General features: G+C 47.8%; 1 protein-coding gene across 4 annotated transcripts in view; it reads left to right on the forward strand.

Annotated features, from left to right (window-relative positions):
- The first annotated feature begins 20,322 nt into the window (after positions 1-20,322).
- The window catches only part of MTSS2 (MTSS I-BAR domain containing 2), a 100,771-nt gene continuing 99,504 nt past the window's right edge, over positions 20,323-21,589 (forward strand). For all 4 annotated transcript variants that reach the window (XM_082269659.1, XM_082269661.1, XM_082269660.1 and 1 more), the window contains exon 1: positions 20,323-20,779. In XM_082269659.1, the coding sequence (XP_082125785.1) occupies positions 20,708-20,779 (72 nt within the window). In that variant the 5' untranslated portion in view covers positions 20,323-20,707. The remainder of the gene's footprint in view (positions 20,780-21,589) is intronic.

The raw sequence follows: 21,589 nt of genomic DNA on the forward strand, positions 1-21,589 counted from the left end.
GGCTCGTTCCCCGGGAAGTCCGTGCGTGTGACCGGCGGACCCGATGTCCGCCGGTCACTCGCGATCGTCCGCCGTGAAGGGAGAAAGGCAGGCGGCTGATGTAAACAAGCCGCCTGTCATTCTCCCCTGTGTATGAATAGTGATCATACGGTTCTACTAGGTAGGACCGTTGATCACTGTTCCTACACCAGTAGCCACATCCAATCACAGTAAGAAGCACGCCCCTAGGGACACACTTAACCCCTCCTTCCCCAATAAAGTTAACCCCTTCCCTGCCAGTGATTTTGCAGTAACAGTGCATATGTATAGCACTGATTACTGCAGTAATGTCACTGGTACCCCCAAAAGTGTCAAAAATGTCAGTCAAGGGTCCGATCTGTCCACCGCAATGTCGCAGTACCGCAAAAAAAATCGCAGATCGCCACCATTACGCGTTAAAAAAAAAAACACCAAAAATGACAGAAATCTTTCCCTTAGTAAACCAATAACTTTAGCGCAAACCAATCAAAATACGCTTTTTGCAAATTTTTTTTTTTTTACCAAACATATGTAGCATAAAACAAATTGGCCAAAAATGTTAAAAAATTTTGATTTTTAACATTTTTTTTTTTTGGAATTTCATATAAAAAATGTGAAAAATATTGTTATTTTTGCAAAATTGACGCTCTTTTTTTGTTTATAGCGCAAAAAGTAAAAATTGCACAGGTGATCAAATACCAACAAAAGAAAGCTCTGTTTGTAGGAAAAAAAGGACGTCAAATTCGTTTAGGTACAACGTCGCACGACCGCGAAATTGTCAGTTAAAATCACGCAGTGCCGAATCGCAAAAAAGGCCCTGGTCAGCAAGGGGGTAAAATCTTCCGGGGCTTAAGTGGTTAAAAGGCTACCTGTAGATGAGGTGGTCAACTGCAGGTCAGAAGGAAGCACATTTTAGGAGGAGGCACAACCACAGGTCATAAAAAAGGCTACCTGTAGGTCAGGAGGTCAGAAGATGATCAACTCCCAAGTCAGAAGGAGAATACTTGCAGGTCATAAAAAGTCTATCTGTAGATCAGGTGGCCAACTGCAGGTCAGAAGGAGGCCAACTGCAGGTCAGAAGGAGGCCAACTGCAGGTCAGGAGGCGGCAAACTGCAGGTCAACTGCCTCTTTCAAATTCCGAATGCCCTCAGAAGTGTCTCAAACTAATGCTATTAACACAAAACCAAAACCTGTCCACATGGGCTGCATGGAGAGAGTGCAAGTTTTATTGTAAGGCATAGATGTTATTGTACAGCTGGTATAGAAAAGAATCACCCCCTTTAAAATCACATTTTGTTGGTTTCCATCTTGAAATGAAGATACGCATATTTTGTTTGATCCAACTGTACTTACTGGTGCAACGTATAACATCCTCGTGAAAGATATAACACTAACATGCCGGAAAAAAAAAAAATTGAAATTCATTGAAAACGCAGCAAGACCGCATCAGAAGTGTGTTTTCAGTGCTATTATCAGCACCTTTCTCTTATCGGTAAAATGCCGATAACGCCGTTGTCGCCCCAATATGTTTCGGCTACCGACATTTCAGTGCATCTCTAGCATGTTATATATATTCTCCTATGGGGGACCACAGCATGTCATAAATCTTCTGGTTTGTCGCTGTGCCAGAGGTTTCATGCCATGCCCTGTCACAGATATTATGTCATGTTTGGGGATTATGGTGTCCCCGGTATTATACGAGCCTTCTCTTACCCTACAGTATTATTTTGGGGTCAACTGGAAAAGTCCTCCCCAATCAATGAGTCGCGTGTGTGGCCCCACACACACCTCACTCCTATTATTCCATAATTCACGAGTCCCCTGACCGCCATGGAGGTCTAAGCATACAGACCGAGCCAAAAATCCCTCCAATCTTTCCTAAATCTGGCAGTGAAAGGGTTAGCGGAGGCTGTTTACAATGCGTGGACCACCAGACGTTGCCATGGGTACAGCTAATAGGCCGCCAGCCACGGGGTCTGTGTCAGCATTTATTCCTGCAAACAGACACTCAGCATTCTGAACAAGCAGTGGGACGGGGTTCCCCGATAGACGGCGGAGAAAGGAGCCATAGTGTGCCAATTATACCCGACACACAGGAACGCTGCATCCCCGGCTCCACAGTGTGCATAGCTAGAGGAACTGTCACTGAAGCCAAGTCATACGACGGACTTACATCCGACACAGACGCACACAACCTGCACAGTTGTTGCTATTAGGGGCCCCGACACTCATTGGGAAGATGGAGTTCTGGACGGGACCCGGGTAACACATACACAACAGAGTGATGAGTCTGTGCCAATCAGAATTTTTAAAGTGGACCGACCTGTCAGTAACTTTACAAATCTTCATAAATAAATTCCTGACGTCACAATATACAGTAATAATATAATTTCTCAGCAAAGCTCCTCCTTTTATCATTGCAAAGCCATCCTTGAGCTTCAGTCAATGGCTTTGCCCATGCTGAGATTCTCATCAATCTGCTGCAGGCAGAAGGAAGCATTTCTGCAGTCTCTCCTCCTCCAGTGATCAGGCTGCCACACTAATTTTGCCCAGGCTGAGATGAGGTCATCAGCATTTCCTCAGTCTCTTCTCCCTCAATGATCATATTTTACCACTTTATGACCGCCCGCTGCAGTTATATTGAGGCATGTAGCCGCGCCTGGGCAAACCGCCGTAGCTATACGTTGGTCGCAAGCAGGAGGCTAGGGGTCGGGAGCAGATGCAGCGGACAGGCGGCTCCGAATGCCGCCTGACACCCACGATCGCTCCCCGCTGAGAGAGAAGAACGGTCAGCTGTTGTAAACACAGCTGACCATTCTTCTCCCTGGAATGATCACAGAACCCCTGTGATCCTTCTATATAGGATCACAGGTCTCTATAGTCATTCCACAAGCCATGCCCCCCACAGTTAGAAACACACCCCTAGGTACACATTTAACCCCTTGATCACCCACAGGGTTAACCCCTTCCCTGCCAGTGTCATTATTACATTAACAGTGCATATGTTTAGCACTGATTACTGTAGTAATGTCACTGTTACCCCCCAAAAGTGTCATAAATGTCAGTTAGGGTTCTGATCTGTCCACTGCAATGTCGGAGTCCCGCAAAAAGAAATCGCAGATCGCCGCCATTACTGGTAAAAAAAAAACAATAAAAATGACATAAATCTTTCCCGTAGTTAGTAGACGCAATAACTTTTGCGCAAACCAATTTAAATACGCTTATTGCGATTTTTTTTTTTTTTTTTTACCAAAAAATATGGAGCAGAGAACAAATTGGCCTAAAATGTTAAATTTTGATTTTTTATTTTTTTTTTTGAGAATGTTATATAGCAGAATGTGAAAAATATTGTTAGATTTTTTCAGAATTGTCGCTCTTGTTTTTATTTATAGCACAAAAAATAAAAATTTCAGAGGTGATCAAATACCACCAAAAGAAAGCTCTATTTGTGGGAAAAAAAGGACATCAATTTTATTTAGGTACAGCGTTCCACGACCGCGCAATTGTCCGTTAAAGTAACGCAGTGCCGAATCGCAAAATATGGCCTGGTCAGGAAGGGGGCAAATTCTTCTGGTTCAGACACGGTCAACATTGTAACTTTACCAAGGCTTAGATAAGTTCATTGGTCTGCTGCAGGCACGAGGAAAAATTTCCTCAATCTTCCCTCCTCCCTCCAGTGTTCAGACTGCAACATTGTAACTTTTCCTATGCTGAGGTGAGGTCATCCCTCTGTTGCAGGCAGAAGGAAGCATTTCCTCAGTCTCCCTTCCCCCTAGTGATCAGACTGTACATTGCAACTTTGTAGCAAGTCACTAGGTGAGAGGCTGGAGCAGGGACTGATTTGTGTCAGATGTTTGTGAACACAGCCAAGAACTGCACAGGCACCAGGATTTATATGATTGTATCAAATCTGAATTAGTATCACAGTCCAGTGCTGGAGTTTCCCCTCATTTCCTGGCAGAACTCTCACTATCCTCCATTCTACTACATAAACTATAGTGTCAAAGTTCATGTGTGTGTAAAGGCAGGCGTCCCCATACATTTAATGGCATCCCAGTCTTAGTCCGTAGGGTTCAATATTGAGTTGGCCCACCCTTTGCAGCTATAACAGCTTCAACTCTTCTGGGAAAGCCGTCCACAAGGTTTAGGAGTGTCTATGGCAGTGGTTCTCAATTCCGGTCCTCGGGACCCACTAACAGGCCAGATTTTAAGTATTACCTTGGGGGATGCAGACTAGAATACTGGAATCACTTAGCAGCAAATTAGATCACCTGTGATGTAATTTAGTTATCTTGCAAACCTGGCCTGTTGGTGGGTCCCGAGGACCGGAGTTGGGAACCACTGGTCTATGGGAATGTTTGACCATTCTTCCAGAAGTGCATTTCTGAGGTCAGGCACTGATGTTGGATGAGAAGGCCTGGCTGGTAGTCTCCACTCTAATTCATCCCAAAGGTGTTCTCTTCTGGGAAGGCTGTGCCATACGCGTAGCTGTGTCCGGTGCCAAGGAGATTTCTGCACCCATCGTCGATACACTTTGTGGGCTACCCACCGCTACCCTCAGTTCGTCTCTGGGTGACCAGATTGCCGCCCTACGGACCCCGCAGCCTACTCGCAGTACCGCCGCCGGCTCGTGTGCTGTGCATCTGAGGGCCTTGGCAATCACCGCCCGGTAAGGAGACCTGCCATCCGCTCCCTGTGCCCCGACAGACACAATCTCCTTCCCCTCTGAAACCCGGGGACCCACGGGAGATGCCTCTCACATCCACCTCAGCAGCCGGCCGCCATTTTCTCACCTCCATCACTCGCAGGCCTGCAGGCGCTTCACCACTCCGACCTCATTGCATACCTGCCTGCTCTGCTCTCTTCCCGACCGGACTCCATGCACTTTCACACGGCTCCATCTACTCACTGTATAGCTGCGGCTCAGGAATATGAATATTAAATAAAGGTTCCCGACCCCTGAAATATAGTGTATGGCTCTCACTGAATTACATTTGAAAATATGTGGTGTTCATGGCTCTCTCAGCCAAAAAGGTTCCCGACCCTGCAATATAGTGTATGTGTTTAATCTGTGTCCTGGGTGGGGAGATTTCTCATTTTCTGTCCTTGTATTAAATCTTCTCAATGGAAAGGCACAACAATAAATGCCTGGCAGAGTCTGCAACCCTTTTGCTTCATCCAAAACCAAATAAAAGGTTCTGGGCGGAGTTTACCTGCAACAGAGATTTGCACATGCAGGTCATTGGATGACAGAGTGATACTGTAGTGTTAGGGCCTCACCAAGAACCCAATCAGGTTACATCGGGCTCTTTTCTGGGAACTGGAAGAAAAGTGAAAGTGCTGAGTGTTTGAGGATCTCATGACACATAGTTGTCCTGGTGGAGGTCCCAGGCAGTGAATGGAGATGGTGTGTGGGGGTTGCTGAACAAAGGAAAAGCCGCTCAGGTGCAAGTTCAAAAGCCTGGTGCAGGTCGGATCCGCCGTCCAAGCACAGAAAATTCCAAAGATAGAGGCCGCACTCAAGGTGTTTAAGATGAAAACAATCAAACTCCTTTATTCTTCATAGATGAAGAAGACAGACAGTACAGTGCACAAACAGACGTGTCGGGTTGACGCGTTTCACGATGTAAATCGCTTACTCATAACCACACACAGTGCGGTCTCTATCTTTGGAATTTTGTGTGGGGGTTGCTCCCAGGTTCTAGATGGAGATGGTGGGCCTCAAAGGCCTTAAATGGAGATGGTGGGGCAGGGTCCCAGATATTAGATGAAGATAATACAAAAAACGTAGAGCTGAGGTTCTTCCTGCAGGTAGCACAGCGCTACCCCAGCTCCACGTGTTCTGTAATATCTCCTTCTACCACCTGGTACCCCCCACTCCTCAAACTCCATCTGCAACCCTGGACACCACCACTCTCATGTCTGCCTACCATCTGGGAGCCCCCACTGCCATCATTATCATCTACCTGGATCTCATCCAGTGCCTCGGCCCCTCCCACTACCATCCCCTCTACTGCCTGGGCCCCTCCCACTTCCATTTCATCTACCGCCTGGGACCTCCCCCAACCGCCATCATTATCTACTACCTAGGATCCCCCCTCACGGCCATCTCCTGCTACTGTTGGAACACCACCCAACTGCCTCCATAATCTACTGGCTATAACTTCCCCCACCATCCCGGTCTACCACCTGGGACACCCCCAACCGCCCTAATTTTCTACTGCCTGGGACCCCCAACCGCCATTCAATCTGACGCCAGGGATTCCCCCCAAACTTCCATCTTCACCTATGGCCTGAGCCCCCCCCCCCAACCTCCCTAATATATTGCCAGGGCCCCCTCCACCATCATCTACAGCCCGGGATCTGAGACCCTCAGCCCCCACTGCCTGAGGACATTTAAAGCATCTGAGAAGAGATAAACACAAACAGATCTTCTGTGTCCGCTCATTCCCAGAGATCACAGAAGACGGGAGGGAGCTGAGAAATGGCCTGAAGGCTTCCAGAGGAGAGCAAGCCAAAGAGCAGCCATTGTACTGCTTATAACAGCAATTCCAAAACCCAACTGTTTTCCTCTGATAGAGCTCCAATAACACCGACCTCCCCACCCTAACACATTCACACCACGTACTGCAATGGCAAAGATTCCCTCCCATATACTTTTCAATTAGAATGTCATATATAAACATACAAACTGATATAATAAATCTTTATTTATTGATCACATATGAAAGAGATGAATTATATTATTAATTCTTGTAATTTCAGGTTATAAAATTCAAAGCTGGCAGAAACCACTACCTGCATATGTCAGAATGTTCTGACATTCCTAATCTCTGCACTGTGTACATAGCGCACTCCTGATCTCTGCACTATGTACGTAGCGCATTCCTGATCTCTGCACTGTGTACATAGCGCACTATTGAACCCTACACTCTGTACACTCCTAAACTCTGTATATAGCACACCCTTGAACTCTGCATTCTTAATGTTGCGCATGCCTGAGCTCTGTACATATTGCACCCCTGAGCTCTGTAACATTGTGCACCCCTGAACTCTGCACATCGCGCACCCCTGAACTCTGCACATCGCGCACCACTGAACTCTGCACATCGCGCACCACTGAACTCTGCACATCGCGCACCACTGAACTCTGCACATCGCGCACCCCTGAACTCTGCACTCTGTACATCGCGCAGCCCTGAACTCTGCTCTCTGTACATCACGCACCCCTGAGCTCTGCACTCTGTACATCGCGCACCCCTGAACTCTGTACATCGCGCACCCCTGATCTCTGCACTCTTTATATCGCGCACCCCTGAGCTCTGCACTCTGTACATAGCGCACCCCTGAACTCTGCACTCTGTACATCGCGCACCCCTGAACTCTGCACTCTGTACATAGCGCACCCCTGAGCTCTGCATTCTGTACATCGCGCACCCCTGAACTCTGCACTCTGTACATTGCGCACCCCTGAACTCTGTACATAGCAGACCCCTGAACTTTGTACATAGCTCACCCCTGAACTCTGCACACTGTACATAGCGCACCTCTGCGCTTCTTTGCTAAGAATAAAATATCAAATATATGCATTGAAAAGTTTTTTTCTCCTTCTTATCTTCTTAACATTTGGTAGTCATATCCCAAAACTTTTTTTTTTTTGTTTATCTCATGGATGAAATGTGAGAAATAACGTATATATCATAAATCATTCCATAAATGCCACATACACTGCATATATAATTTGAGGAAAATATGCTTAAACAAAGTTTACCATTTGCCAATAAAATAAAAATTTGTCCCCGGATTTCATTTTAAAAATCTGGTCACCCTAATTAACATGTTTCCCAGATCCACAAGTCTGTTTCATCAGGAGATAACTAAAGCCCCATACACACGTACCGAATGTCGGCCGAACGATCGCCCGTCTTTTGTCCGGTGCTGTCCTGTCGGCTGAAAACTGCAAAAGACTGCACATGAATTTTGTCGGCCAACAACAGCCGACTGCAGAAGTGATGTCACGTGATGGTTTACTTTCCGTGTGTTTTTTCTTCTCTGAGCATGCCCAGTCTTGCTAATCGGCTGTTTGTCGGCCGAATTCTGTACTGACTGGCGAACAATCGGTCGTTCTGGTGTTGGCCAACAAAAATTTTAATGCCTGCACAACAGATTCTGTTCGGCCGAAAAGACGCTGTCGGTTGTCGGAAGCATCATACTAACAAGCCAACAATCGGCCGATCGTTCGGCGGCCAAATATTAACGGCCGACAATCGCTACGTGTGTACGGGGCTTTAGTTGTAACAAGCTCAATAAAACCCTATGATCAGTCCTGTCATTTATGTATTCTTTTTTTTGCTGGTATTTATATAGGGTCAATAATTTACATAGTGATCTGTATACTGTACATTGACATCGATCCCTGCTCCTAGGAGCTTACAATCTAAGGGCCCGATCTCAGACACATACTAGGGCCAATTCACACAGGAGCCAGTGCCCTGACCAGGATTCAAACCGAGTGCAAACTTCCAAAGAAAGACCGCAGTGGTCATACGATGGTTTAGACAAAGCCCATGTAGACCTTCAATAAATCCACCAACTTGTTGTTTGCATCAGATCGGTATTTCCTAGATAAGGAGCCGTCTGTCCACCGCCACAGCACTCCAGGGACCACCTGCCAACATAAAGGACAACCTCCTCCTAGTCTGAGCTGTCCCCATCATCAATGAGTGCATTATATCAGTGGTCCTCACCTCCTGTCCTCGGGGCCCACTAACAGGCCAGATTTTAACCACTTTACCACCGGAGGATTTTCCTGCTTTACGTCCAGGCCACTTTTTGCGATTCGGCACTGTGCGACTTTAACTGACAATTGCACGGTCATGCAACGCCGTACCCAAACTAAATTTACGTCCTTTTTTTCCCACAAACAGAGCTTTCTTTTGGTGGTATTTGGTCACCTCTGCGCTTTTCATTTTTTGCGATATTAATAAAAAAACGCGACAATTTTGAAAAAATAACAATATTTTTCTAATTTGAGAGTTAAAAAATATCCAATATATTAAATTTTTGTCATATATTTAGGCCAAAATGTATTTAGCTACATGTCTTTGACAAAAAAATTCTCAATGAGCGTATTTTTAACCGCTTTAAGACCGGAAGATTTTACCCCATTCTTGACCAGGCCATATTTTGCGATTCGGCACTTCGTTATTTTAATGGGCAATTGCGTGGTCGTGCGATGCTGTACCCAAATTAAATGTATGTCCTTTTTTCCCCACAAACAGAGCTTTCTTTTGGTGGTATTTGATCACCTGTGCGATTTTTACTTTTTGCGCTATAAACAAAAAAAGAGCGACAATTTTGAAAAAATAACAATATTTTTCACATTTTTTTATATGAAATTCCCCCCCAAAAAAATGTAAAAATCTAAATTTTTTAACATTTTAGGCCAATTTGTTTTCTGCTACATATTTTTGGTAAAAAAAAATCGCAATAAGCGTATTTTGATGGGTTTGCACAAAAGTTATCGCAGCTACTAACTACGAGAAATGTATGTCTTTTTTTTTTTTAACTAGTAATGGCGGCGATCTGCGATTTTTTTTTTTTTTTTTTTGCGGGATTTCGACATTGCGGCGGACAGATCGGACCCTTGACTGACGTTTTTGACACTTTTGGGGGTACCAGTGACATTACTACAGTAATCAGTGCTATAAATATGAACTGTTACTGTAAAAATTACACTGGCAGGGAAGGGGTTAACTTTTATTGGTGATCAAGGGGTTAATGTATGCCTGGTGCTTACTGATGTGTGTGGGGGAGGGGACTATGTGACACAGATCGCAGGTTCAGCTATGCTGAACCCTGCAATCTGTCCCTGCCTGCAGGCCCGGACTGGGACAAAAAATAGGCCCGGGCATTTTGGACTGAGCAGCCCGGGGGGGGGGCGTGACGGGGGCGTGGCGTTCGTCGGGATGGTTGATGACAGGATTTAATGTTCCAGGATGTGTGGATTCGATTAGGGTACCTTTTTCAGTTTAATCTGACAGATTGGGTCCAATTTAGATCAGAGCTGCCATGTGATGCTGTTTTTTTTTGTCTTACTTTAAATCCTGTTTTGATCGTTGAATTCTAAAAATAGTATGAAGCAGCACAAGATGAGGGTTACTCTAATCAAGGGGTAGACAACCTTTTTGGGCACAGTGTGCCAAAAAATGTTTTCAAAGAAATTGGGAGTGCCAGATACATACGAGTGACATGTGAGAGACACCCTATTATGGGATACACTGACTGAGAGTGGCACAAACCCCACAGTACAGGCCCCCTAGCACAAACCCCTCAAGCACAAACCCCACAGTACAGACCCCCTAGCACAAACCCCACAGTACAGACCCCCTAGCACAAACCCCACAGTACAGACCCCCTAGCACAAACACCACAGTACAGGCCCCCTTTCAACGCAGTGACCAGCGTACATGGTGCCCCCAATGCAGAGATCAGCGTGCGTGCCCCCAATGTAGTGACCAGCACACATGATGCCCCCAATGCAGAGATCAGCGTGCCCCCAATGTTGTGACCAGTTCAGTGCCCCCAATGCAGAGATCAGCGTACATTCCCCCAATGCAGTGATACATGTCCCCAATGCAGAGATCAGCGTGCGTGCCTCCAATGCAGTGATACATGTCCGACATCCGGACCAGGCCGACACTGCACTGCGGTCACTCCACTCCTCCAGGTCAGCGCCGGTCTCACGCCACGCAGCTAAGCAAGCTGCGAATGCCGATGCCCGAGCGAGCCCGAATGACAGTACGTACGGTCCGGTCGGACGCATGCGGTTGCTCTCCTCAGGCTCTCACTCCGTCTGCGGGTGGGAAGAACGTGACGCCGGGGCGGTGCACCGCCCCCACGCATCACGTTACCAGGACCATCCCGGGATGTCCTCCTGTGATTGGTCCAGGCTGGAGTTTGGACCAATCACAGCCAGGAGTCCAGGAAAGTGGGGAGTGTCGGGCGCATTGCTATGCCCCCGATGACCCCCAGAAGGCCGCCAATCGGCGTCTCTGTCTGCCTCACGTGGGAGGCAAAACCCCACCCCCCCCATACCCAGCACTAGGTCCGGCCCCCCTAGTAGGCTAAACATTGACTTTTTTTTTAAATCTTTTTTTTTCCTTTCTTCTTTTAGGGGGGGCGGTGCCCCTGCGTCCCCTATCGGCCGGCCATCCACTGGCCAGAAGTGAACAATGCTCTGCCGAAAGCCAGAACAGTTCTGGTCTCTGGCAGAGCATTGTTCACTTCTGGCTTAGCAGCACGCAGGCAGGCCGCAGGCGTAAAAAAACAGATAACAGTCAGCTACACACTCTGTCACTAGTGCTAGAAAACATGTGCCATGCCAGTTTTCTTGTTGCATGTGATGTGACAGCCAGGTGCACATTTTCAAGTTGAAAATGTGCACCTGGCTGTCACATCACATGTAACAAGCAAACTGGCATGACATGTTTTCTAGCACTAGTGACAGAGTGTGTAGCTGACTGTTATCTGTTTTTTTTACGCCTGCGGCCTGCCTGCGTGCTGCTAAGCCAGAAGTGAACAATGCTCTGCCGGAGGCCACCCAGAACCACAAATCCCAGCGGTGACAGTGGTGGTCTGTGGTGTGTTTGTGTGTTGCTGTGCTGACCTTTCCTTACCTGTTGTTGCTGTTGCTGCAGGCCTTGGCTCCTGTCCTGGTTGTGGGTGTGGTGGTGGTGGTGGTGTTTTTGGTGTCTCACAGCAGGTCACAGACAGTCGACTCCACTCCAGTCTCCAGTCCAGTCTCAGGCAGTCAGTGACTCCAGCTCCAGGGCACTGGGCAGGCAGACAGGCACTAGTGACAGACTAGTGAAGGCCACTCCACTCACTGACTCAGAGACAGACTGTCAGTGTCTGTCTGCTGTGCAGCGCCGGCTGACGATTGTTTCTGCTTCTTCCTGACAACAAGGCAGCATGGGTTCCCCGCCGGCCTCTAGCTCCACCCCCGGCTTTAGTCACGTGACGCCGGGGACTCTTCACACAGCACAGCACCGACCGACTCCACCCCCTCCTCCTGAGCTACGCTGGATGCAGCTGCGGAGCCGGCTGCCAGCTGAGCCAAGTTAGGAGTGGGGAGTCGGGGACAGCGGCGGCCGGCCACAGCCGGGCCAGATGATAGAATAAATTTGCGGTAATCCGGGGAGTCGGGGACAGCGGCGGGGCGGGCGGCCAGATTGCGATAATGCGGCGGCCCTCAGACTCCGCGGAATCGGCCGCGGAGAGGCCAGCAACGGCCGTCAGCCGGACAGGCGGACACTCCACATTATCATGCGCCCGGACTCGGAGCGGAGGACTCGGCGGCCCACCGGGCATATGCCCGCTATGCCCTATGGTCAGTCCGGCCCTGCCTGCCTGTCACTTAGGAGATTCGCCCGCTTTGTTTACACAAGCAGGCGGATCTCCACACTCGATCCCCGACGATCGGGGAAGAGCGGCGGTGATCACCGCCGCTCCTCCCCTGGCCCGACTCCCGCTGTGACCGAATACAGCGGGAGCGAGCCTCCGGCGGCGCGCGCGGCGCCCACAAGGGTAGGAATCATGCGACGTAGGTCTACGTCGCTGGACGATAACTAACCACTTTACCACAGTAGGCTCAATGTGAGCGGTCGGCAAGTGGTTAAGTATTACCTTGGGGAGATGCAGACTAGAGTACTGCAAACACTGAGCAGCAAATGAGATCACCTGGGATGTAATTTAGTTATCTTGCAAACCTGGCCTGTTAGTGGCCCCCGAGGACCGGAGTTGAGGACTACTGCATTATATGACCAGGTCAAAAGGTTTTCTTGTGCTGAAAATCACAGCAGCCAATTAGATCCTTTCTCTTCAATACAGAAAAATTAAAAGGAGAAGCTGATTGGATGGAGGTTATTCTTAGGTAAATTAAGTTGTGTATGAGGAATGTCTCCAACCCGGAACAAAAGACCAGACTGACGTCTCGGGGGGTCAGCCTTGATCTGCTGTGGTCATTCTGCATCAACACACAGTCAGATTGTAGGACAATGATGTCAGGGTTCATCAGATGTGAACTACTTTCGTCTACGTCCCAGATTTTGAGGATGACCATGACAGTGGCGTAGGTGAATATGGTGGACAGAGGTCATTATATATGTACAGCCCAGTGTCATCCTCCTCCCGAGGGAAGATAGACAATTCATTCCCTATTAATAAAGACTAATTAGATTAAAGGGAATTACACGCTGGAGGGCCCAGCCTGGCAAGCTAGAGGGAAGGGGGGGGGGGGGAGGAGGGGGGAATTAGCCGTAAGTGTCATCTCTGTATACAAACACTTAAGTCTCTTAAACCTGACCAATACGGTGACCACCACCTGGCAATTCTGTGGTCAACAATCTCTTAAAGTCAGGGGAGTTTGGGACTTTAAATAAAACCGCAGGTGCAATCTGGGGAAATTGTAAAAATGTATCTAGATATGTATATACTGGTATAAATGTGTATAAGATCATAGCATAATGAAACATAATATATATGAATTGACAACATTTTATTCACATAAAGAATATATGGTAAATAGTACAGTAATAATGGTAAACATGATCAAAACAGCTGATACCATAAAATACATATTAAAAAACATGATTATACACGGAATAACATGATTGCACATATGAAATTGATACTGACCTAAATAGCTCTCTGATCACACAACGAGGAAATACATAGTAAAAAAATTCATAAATAACTATTATTTGTAACTAATTCATAAAAATAGACTGTAGGATGGTATGATGTAGCATCTAGAGTAGCTCTACGCGTTTCGTGAATATGTTCACTCATCAGGAGCAGATGCGAAGTGTATAGATGTGTAACCTATAATAGAATAAAGACTCGTTGAGTGGATATGTCAGTTGGTAAGGGAAGAGAAGGAAAAAAGAAGGGGGAACAAGGCTAGAAGGAAAGCACAAGGACAGATTGATTTTCCTCCTCATACTTACAGAGCTACCAAGGTATCCAAAGTAAACCGTAAAAAGGAGAAAGTTTGAACATGAATGGTGCCTGGGGAATGTCTTTTCCGGGAGCTGTGGTAATAGGGTGCGTGGAAGTAGCCCAACTCTGGCAGCAGAGTGAATCGTAGGGTAATGTGGTAGTCCCTTAGGGGTGAATGAAAGGGGGGAGACTTCAATTATTTGGTATAAATATGCACCATAGGTAGAGTGGTCAACGGAAGTATAGGTGAAAGGGTGACTGGGACAGAGAAGTGGAGGTAGGTAAAAAAGCGAGGACATAGTACACCGAGGTTAAGAGATTAGTGCGTGAAAAAATAGAGGAAATAAAGAACAATGTTGAGTGAAACAAAATTATTAGTGATGTGAGAAGGTAGTACCTTATGTAACACCGTATAAGCCATAGTGTAGGTAGTGCGATATACCAAAGCAGTTTAAAACCATGGAATAGTGCAAGGATCAACCGTGGTGAGCTGGCAGTGAAGGAGATACGACCAATAGATATACCAAAGCAGTTTAAAACCATGGAATAGTGCAAGGATCAACCGTGGTGAGCTGGCAGTGAAGGAGATACGACCAATAGACCCCCCAACGTCCCACTAGCGTCCATAGGAATGGGGGAGAGACTGAAGGACGTCCATGCCGAACGGCAATTGGCGCCAACTAACTTCCCCACATGGACGCCGATGGAAGTGTACCATCCCGGCATGCGGCGTCACTAGACGTCACACGTACCGGGTGTAGGGCCTGGCATCGATGCGCCACTGGTATCCGCCCGACCCCTCACGCCGGAAGGCTGAGGGGGAGGGGAGGAGCCCCGGAAGCGCATCGCAGCTCCCGGAACTAAAGAGACCACAGGCATCCATGATAATATGTTTGTTTCCCCTTCTTTTTTCCTTCTCTTCCCTTACCAACTGGCATATCCACTCAACGAGTCCTTATTCTATTATAGATTACTCTCACTTTAGGTGAAGGATTGATGTGCCTTTTGAGACCACGCTCCCCCACCTCTCCATCTGTAGAGATCGTGCTCTTTTACTGGAGACTGCAGTCCCTTACCTTTCCTTTTCCTGAAAAGTGCACTCCTCAACCACATCATCTCTCAAGACCAAACTCCGCCGCTTGAGAGCATGCTCCTCCACTGCCCATGTTCCTTCACCGTTCCAGCTACTAAGACCACACTTTGCCATTGCTTGATGTCTCAAGACCAGAGTCATTTACAACTCTCATTGGTTGAAACTGCGTTCCACCACTCACATTGTTGAGACCACACTCTATTCCCATCAGTCAAGGCCACACTTCACCACTCACATGAATCGAGACATTCCCTCCAGTCGGTCACTCTACAATGCCAGTCAGTCATGCATTCTCCTTCACCACTCTCATCCATCAAGACCACACTCTACCACTACTCCATCATTCTAAACTATACTGTTCCATCACTCTGACTCCCGAGAGCGCACTTCATTTCTCAAGAGTGCATTCCTCTACCACTACCATCATTGGAGACTGCAACCCTCAACCACTTCATCAGATTAAACTGCATTCTTCCATCTCATTAGACCTCACTCCTCTACCTGCATCAGCATATGAGACCGCATTTTTCCATCTCTCAAGACTGTACTCCTCCACTACTCCCTTTATTGGAGACCACACTTGTCAAGAGTGCACTTTTTTACCCACACCATCAGTCGAGACTACCTACTTCCATCTTTCACTACCTCACTCCACCACAGTCGCACTACTACACTTCACTCCTATCAATCAAGGCTGTAGTCCACCACTGCCATTGGTCGAGACTGCACTTTTCTACCTGTACCATCACTTGAGACCACATTCTTCCATCTCTCTAGACAGCACTCCACCACCACTTCCATCATTGCATTGGGGACCATAATCCTTTTTCTCCCATCAGTCAAGACTGCACTTCTCTTCCTGCACCATCAGTTGAGACTACATTTTACCATCTCTCAAGAGTAAACTGACTCTACCATCACTTCCTTCATTTGAGAGGAGACTGCAAAACTCCATTGCTTCCATCAGTTGAGACCCCACTGCTCTACCACTCACATTAGTCAAGAGTGTACTTCTTAACCCTTCCCATCAGTTAAGACTTTACCTCTCTACCTGCCCCATCAGTTGAGACCACATTCTTCCATCTCCCAGGACCACACTCTGCCACCACTTTCATCATTGGAGACCACACTCTTCCACTATTCCCATAAGTTAACATTGTACTTCTCTACCCACACCATCAGCTGAGGCCACGCTCTTCCATCCCTCAAGACTTGCACTTCACCACCACCACACTACTTCATTGTTCCTATCAGATGAGACTGCACTTCTCCAGCTGTCCTCCCATCAGTCAAAGCTGTACTCCTCCACCACTGCCATTGGTCAAGACAGTACTTCTCTACCAGAACCGTCACTCTTCCATCTTGCCAGACCGCACTCCACCATCACCACACTACTCTATTGTTTCCATCAGTTAAAGTGAATGCAAAGGCTCACAATTTATTTTATATAAATTAACTTGTTATACTTACCTGCTTGCTTGCTTTAGAGACACTCATGCCCCCCCCCCCCCGAGCCTACTCTGTGTGTCCATATACAGGGGGCGGGGCCAAGCCACACTCTGTGTGTCCATAGACACACAAAGTGTGGCTTGGCGCCGCCCCCAGTCCATCCTAACTGGCTGTGATTGATAGCAGCATGAGCTGATGTCTCCCACTGCTGTCTCTGAACCAATGAGGAGGGAGAAAGCCGAGAAAGCCTCTGCTCTTGTGCAGAGCGCTGGATCGAGATTAGGCTCAGGTAAGTATAAGTGGGTCGGGGGGGGGGATCAGCATGCAGAACGTATTTTACCTTAATGCAAAGAATGTATTAAGGTAAAAAAAAAAAAAAAACCTTCAGTTTTTTTAACCACTTTAAGACTGCACTTCTCTGCCCCTTTTATCAGTCAAGACCGCACTCCGCCACAACAATCCTCTACTACTCTTGTCAGTGAAGACGTACTGAGAGGTCGAGGAATTTGGTCGCCAGAGATAGAGCAGTCCTTGCAAAGTGAGGGGAAACCTTCTCTTAGGCAGTTGTCAACAAGACAGGTGTCCCCATCGGAAGATTTTCCCCTTCCTGTTCCAGTGACAACTGTAACATTTTGGATTTTCCAATTAAAATGGTGTCCATTGGAAACCTCAGTTCTCTACCCCTCCCATCAGTCGAGACCACACTTTTCCAGCACTCTAACTCGGGTATAATCCTTATCCTCCTCTTCTCAGAAATGAGACACTGGTATAATCTTTATTCTCCTCCTCCCAGGAACTAGATACAGGTCTTATCTTTATCCTCCCCTTTCCATTATTCTGAAACTAGATGCAAGTGTCATCTTTATCCTCGCCTTCCCCAGAAACTGAATGCCAGTGTCATCCTTCCCCAGAAACTGAATGCCAGTGTCACTCTTGCTTTTTTTGGAGAAAAGTGAAAAGGAACCAATCTTATCCTCATCCTAATCTGAAACTGGACTCAAGGGCCAACCCTATCTTAGACCCCAAAAAACTGGGTGTTGGTGGCATCTTTATCCTCACCCTCTCCGGAAAGTAGATACAACTGTCACCCTTATCCTCACCCTCCAGAAAGTGGATGCAACTGTCACCCTTATCCTCACCCTCCAGAAAGTGGATGCAACTGTCATCCTTATCCTCACCCTCTCCAGAAAGTGGATACAACTGTCATCCATATCCCCACCCTCTCCAGAAGGTGGATATATCTGTTATCCTGATCCCCACCCTCTCCAGAAAGTGGATACAACTGTCATCCTTATCCTCACCCTCTCCAGAAAGTGGATACAACTGTCATCTTTATCCTCACCCTCTCCAGAAAGTGGATACATCTGTCATCTTTATCCTCACCCTCTCCAGAAAGTGGATACATCTGTCATCCATATCCCCACCCTCTCCAGAAAGTGGATACATCTGTCATCTTTATCCTCACCCTCTCCAGAAAGTGGATACATCTGTCATCCTTATCCTCACCCTCTCCAGAAAGTGGATACATCTGTCATCCTTATCCCCACCCTATCCAGAAAGTGGATACATCTGTTATCCATATCCTCACCCTCTCCAGAAAGTGGATACAACTGTCATCCATATCCCCACCCTCTCCAGAAAGTGGATATATCTGTCATCTATATCCTCATCCTCTCCAGAAAGTTGATACAACTGTCATCCTTATCCCCACCCTATCTAGAAAGTGGATACATCTGTCATCCTTATCCTCACCCTCTCCAGAAAGTGGATACATCTGTCATCCTTATCCTCACCCTATCCAGAAAGTGGATACATTTGTCATCCTTATCCTCACCCTATCCAGAAAGTGGATACATCTGTCATCCATATCCCCACCCTCTCCAGAAAGTGGATACATCTGTCATCCTTATCCTTACCCTCTCCAGAAAGTGGATACATCTGTCATCCTTATCCTCACCCTATCCAGAAAGTGGATACATCTGTCATCCATATCCCCACCCTCCCATAAAAACAGAACACAAATGTAACCTTTAGCTTCAACTCTCCAGTGAATCACCCCATGCACCCCACACACTCTGCTCAACCCCCCACCCCCCAACACTAAGTGAATTAACCCCCCCCAGCACTCAATGGATGATTCCCCTAGTCACTCAGTGAGTGACCCCCAACCCGCAACACCCTGTGAATAACCCCTCTGGAACCCCGAGTGACTCGTGTATCTCAAGAAATGACCCCCCTTTGTAAATTACCCCCTTGGCACCCAGTGAATGACCTCTCCCAGTACTCTGTGGTTAAATCACCCTAGACACTCTGAATGACCATTCCCGGCCAATTATGACTGGTACACACGATGAGATTATCGGACGAATTATCCTTTTTTTTTTTCTTTTTTTTTGCATTCTAGTTTTATTATCGAAAATAAAAGAGGTTAATAAAGTTACGAAAATTCCCATACGACAAAATAAAAATTTGGAAGTGATGTAATGTATTATATTTTCAGGCGACCACTGTACTGATTAAACAAAAATCGTTTGATCTTGTATTGTGCGAGATCAATTTGAATGCTTGTCCCTTCGGATAATATCGGATGAACTGTTGTGATCGGCTCTCGAAAGCTGTGTACTAACTCAGATTATAGTGAGATTGCTTTGATCATGTGTGCCTTTAGTGGGTGACCTCCCTGGTACTTTGTGTATGACCCCCCCTCCTCCATACTCTGTGTATAATCCCTTCGGCACTCGGTAAATAACCCCCCCGCTACCCCCGGCCATCAGTGAATGACCTACCCCAGTACTCTGTGGTTAACCCCCCCAGTTTTCTGCAGAGGACCGCTCAGGCCCCCCAAGGTGAATTACACCCTGATATTCTGTGGATGATCTTTCTAGACTCCCCCAGCACCCAGAGAAGGAACCCTCCATACTCTGTAGATGGTCCCCCAGCTCTGACTTCCCTATCAGTGAATGACTTCCCCCGGTAGTCAATGGATGTCTAGCTTCCATTAAATGACCCCCTCCTGCACTCAACCCTCTCCCCCCCCCCCCCCAAATACCCAGTAAATGACTATTCCCAGCACCCAGTAAATGTAAATGACCCCCTCCTTTACTCAACCCCCCCCCCCAAATACCCAGTAAATGACTATTCCCAGCACCCAGTAAATGACCCCCTCCTTTACTCAACCCCCCCCCCCCAAATACCCAGTAAATGACTATTCTCAGCACCCAGTAAATTACCCTCTCCTTTACTAAACCCCCCCCCCCCAAATACCCAGTAAATGACTATTCTCAGCACCCAGTAAATTACCCCCTCCTTTACTCAACCCCCCCCCCCAAATACCCAGTAAATGACTATTCCCAGCACCCAGTAAATTACCCCCTCCTTTACTCAACACCCCCCCAAATACCCAGTAAATGACTATTCCCAGCACCCAGTAAATGACCCCCTCCTTTACTCAACCCCCTCCCCCCCCCCAAATACCCAGTAAATGACTATTCTCAGCACCCAGTAAATGACCCCCTCCTTTACTCAAACCCCCCCCCCCCCCCCAAATACCCAGTAAATGACTATTCCCAGCACCCAGTAAATGACCCCCTCCAGTACTCAGTAAATGACCCCCCCTGCCCTCTCAGGTGGCACATTGTCTGACAGCCGTCTGCAGGTTGGAGATGCAGCCAGTCCTCCTGTCCCCCCTACCACATCTCAGTGTGTCCCCCCCCTCCCTCCTGGTCCATGTGACAGATCTGTACCTCCCCTCTCCTGTAGCCCTGTGTGCTGCACTGCAGCCTCTCCGCCTGCACAAGACTGCTACATCCTCCTCGGTGGGCAGCCTGCACTCCTTTTCCCTCCCCATCCCTGCCTGGTCCATGCCTATCCCAGGAGCCAAGGCCACCTGTGCGGGGATGATTGTGGGAGGCTCCCCCTGGACATGGGGCATCTGAATGCTGCAAGTGACATCAACTAGAAAGGACTGGTTGGGGGGGACAGAAGGGGTGGGGGGAGGTGGGTGACATCGATTGGCGGGGGAGGAGGTCCCAGCAGTTGTGGATTCTCAGGAATTTGCTGTCTATTTCACGCTCTGATTTCCCATCTGGATTTGGCCCAGAGGGGCGCACGCTGGATTTCACCCCCTTGGCTGCGGCTGGATTGTCATGATGGAGGCGGTTGACAAGGAGTGCGGCGCTCTGGGGGGTCTCTTCCAGGCCATCATCAATGATATGAAGGTAAGAGATGCTGAAGGGGGTGGAGGGCGGGAAGACGCCTCCTCCGATCGATAAATATAATCTGCATAGCGATGAGGAATACATTGGAAGAGCTCTGGGGACACGGCGCCAGCGGGGGGCCAATGCCCACCTCTGCCAGGAGACGCCGGTGCCATTTTCTGGGGCTTTGTCACCCAGCGCTCTGTGATGTGTCATTTCTTTTCATTTAAAGTCCTGGGAGATTGGGGGAGGGGGGCTGCCATCTTTGTGTAAGTTCTGGAGGCTCTGGAGGAGGCTGGGCTCCCTACCACAGCTGTAACCCCTTCCATGCCAGCGGGGTGCTGAAATCTGGGCAGATGCTCTGCAGAGCCTGGCAACACCAGAGCATCAGCCTGTAATCCTCCGCCAGTGGCCCCTAAGCACAGGGAGCTTAACCCTTCCCTTCCCCAGACAATGCTGGAAAGAAGGGGGGGGGGAGTGTAACCCTTCCTAGACAATGCTGGAGAGGAGCACTGACTGCAGAACACAACATGTTATTGTAAAGAAATGTCACCCGTAAGATGGAAAAAAAACTCTGTGACAAGACCTGATTAGAGCGTCTTCATTACCCTCCTGATCTGATCCTTTCTATTGACCCCCCATACACTGAGCGTACATAATATACGTAAAGTGGCAACAAAGTAGCGAAAAAGCAATGGCCTCGCGCCAAGTGTTCTGTACGCTGGATGTACACACTAAAAGAAAATAAGTGTAAGTGATGGAAGGTTGGTGGGCAAGAATGACGCTAAGGTGTGCAAAAAGGCTGATGTTCCAGTTGGTGTCTATAACATG

Source organism: Pelophylax lessonae (genome assembly GCF_965119305.1).
Source record: "Pelophylax lessonae genome assembly, chromosome: 10".
Lineage (NCBI taxonomy): Eukaryota > Metazoa > Chordata > Amphibia > Anura > Ranidae > Pelophylax > Pelophylax lessonae.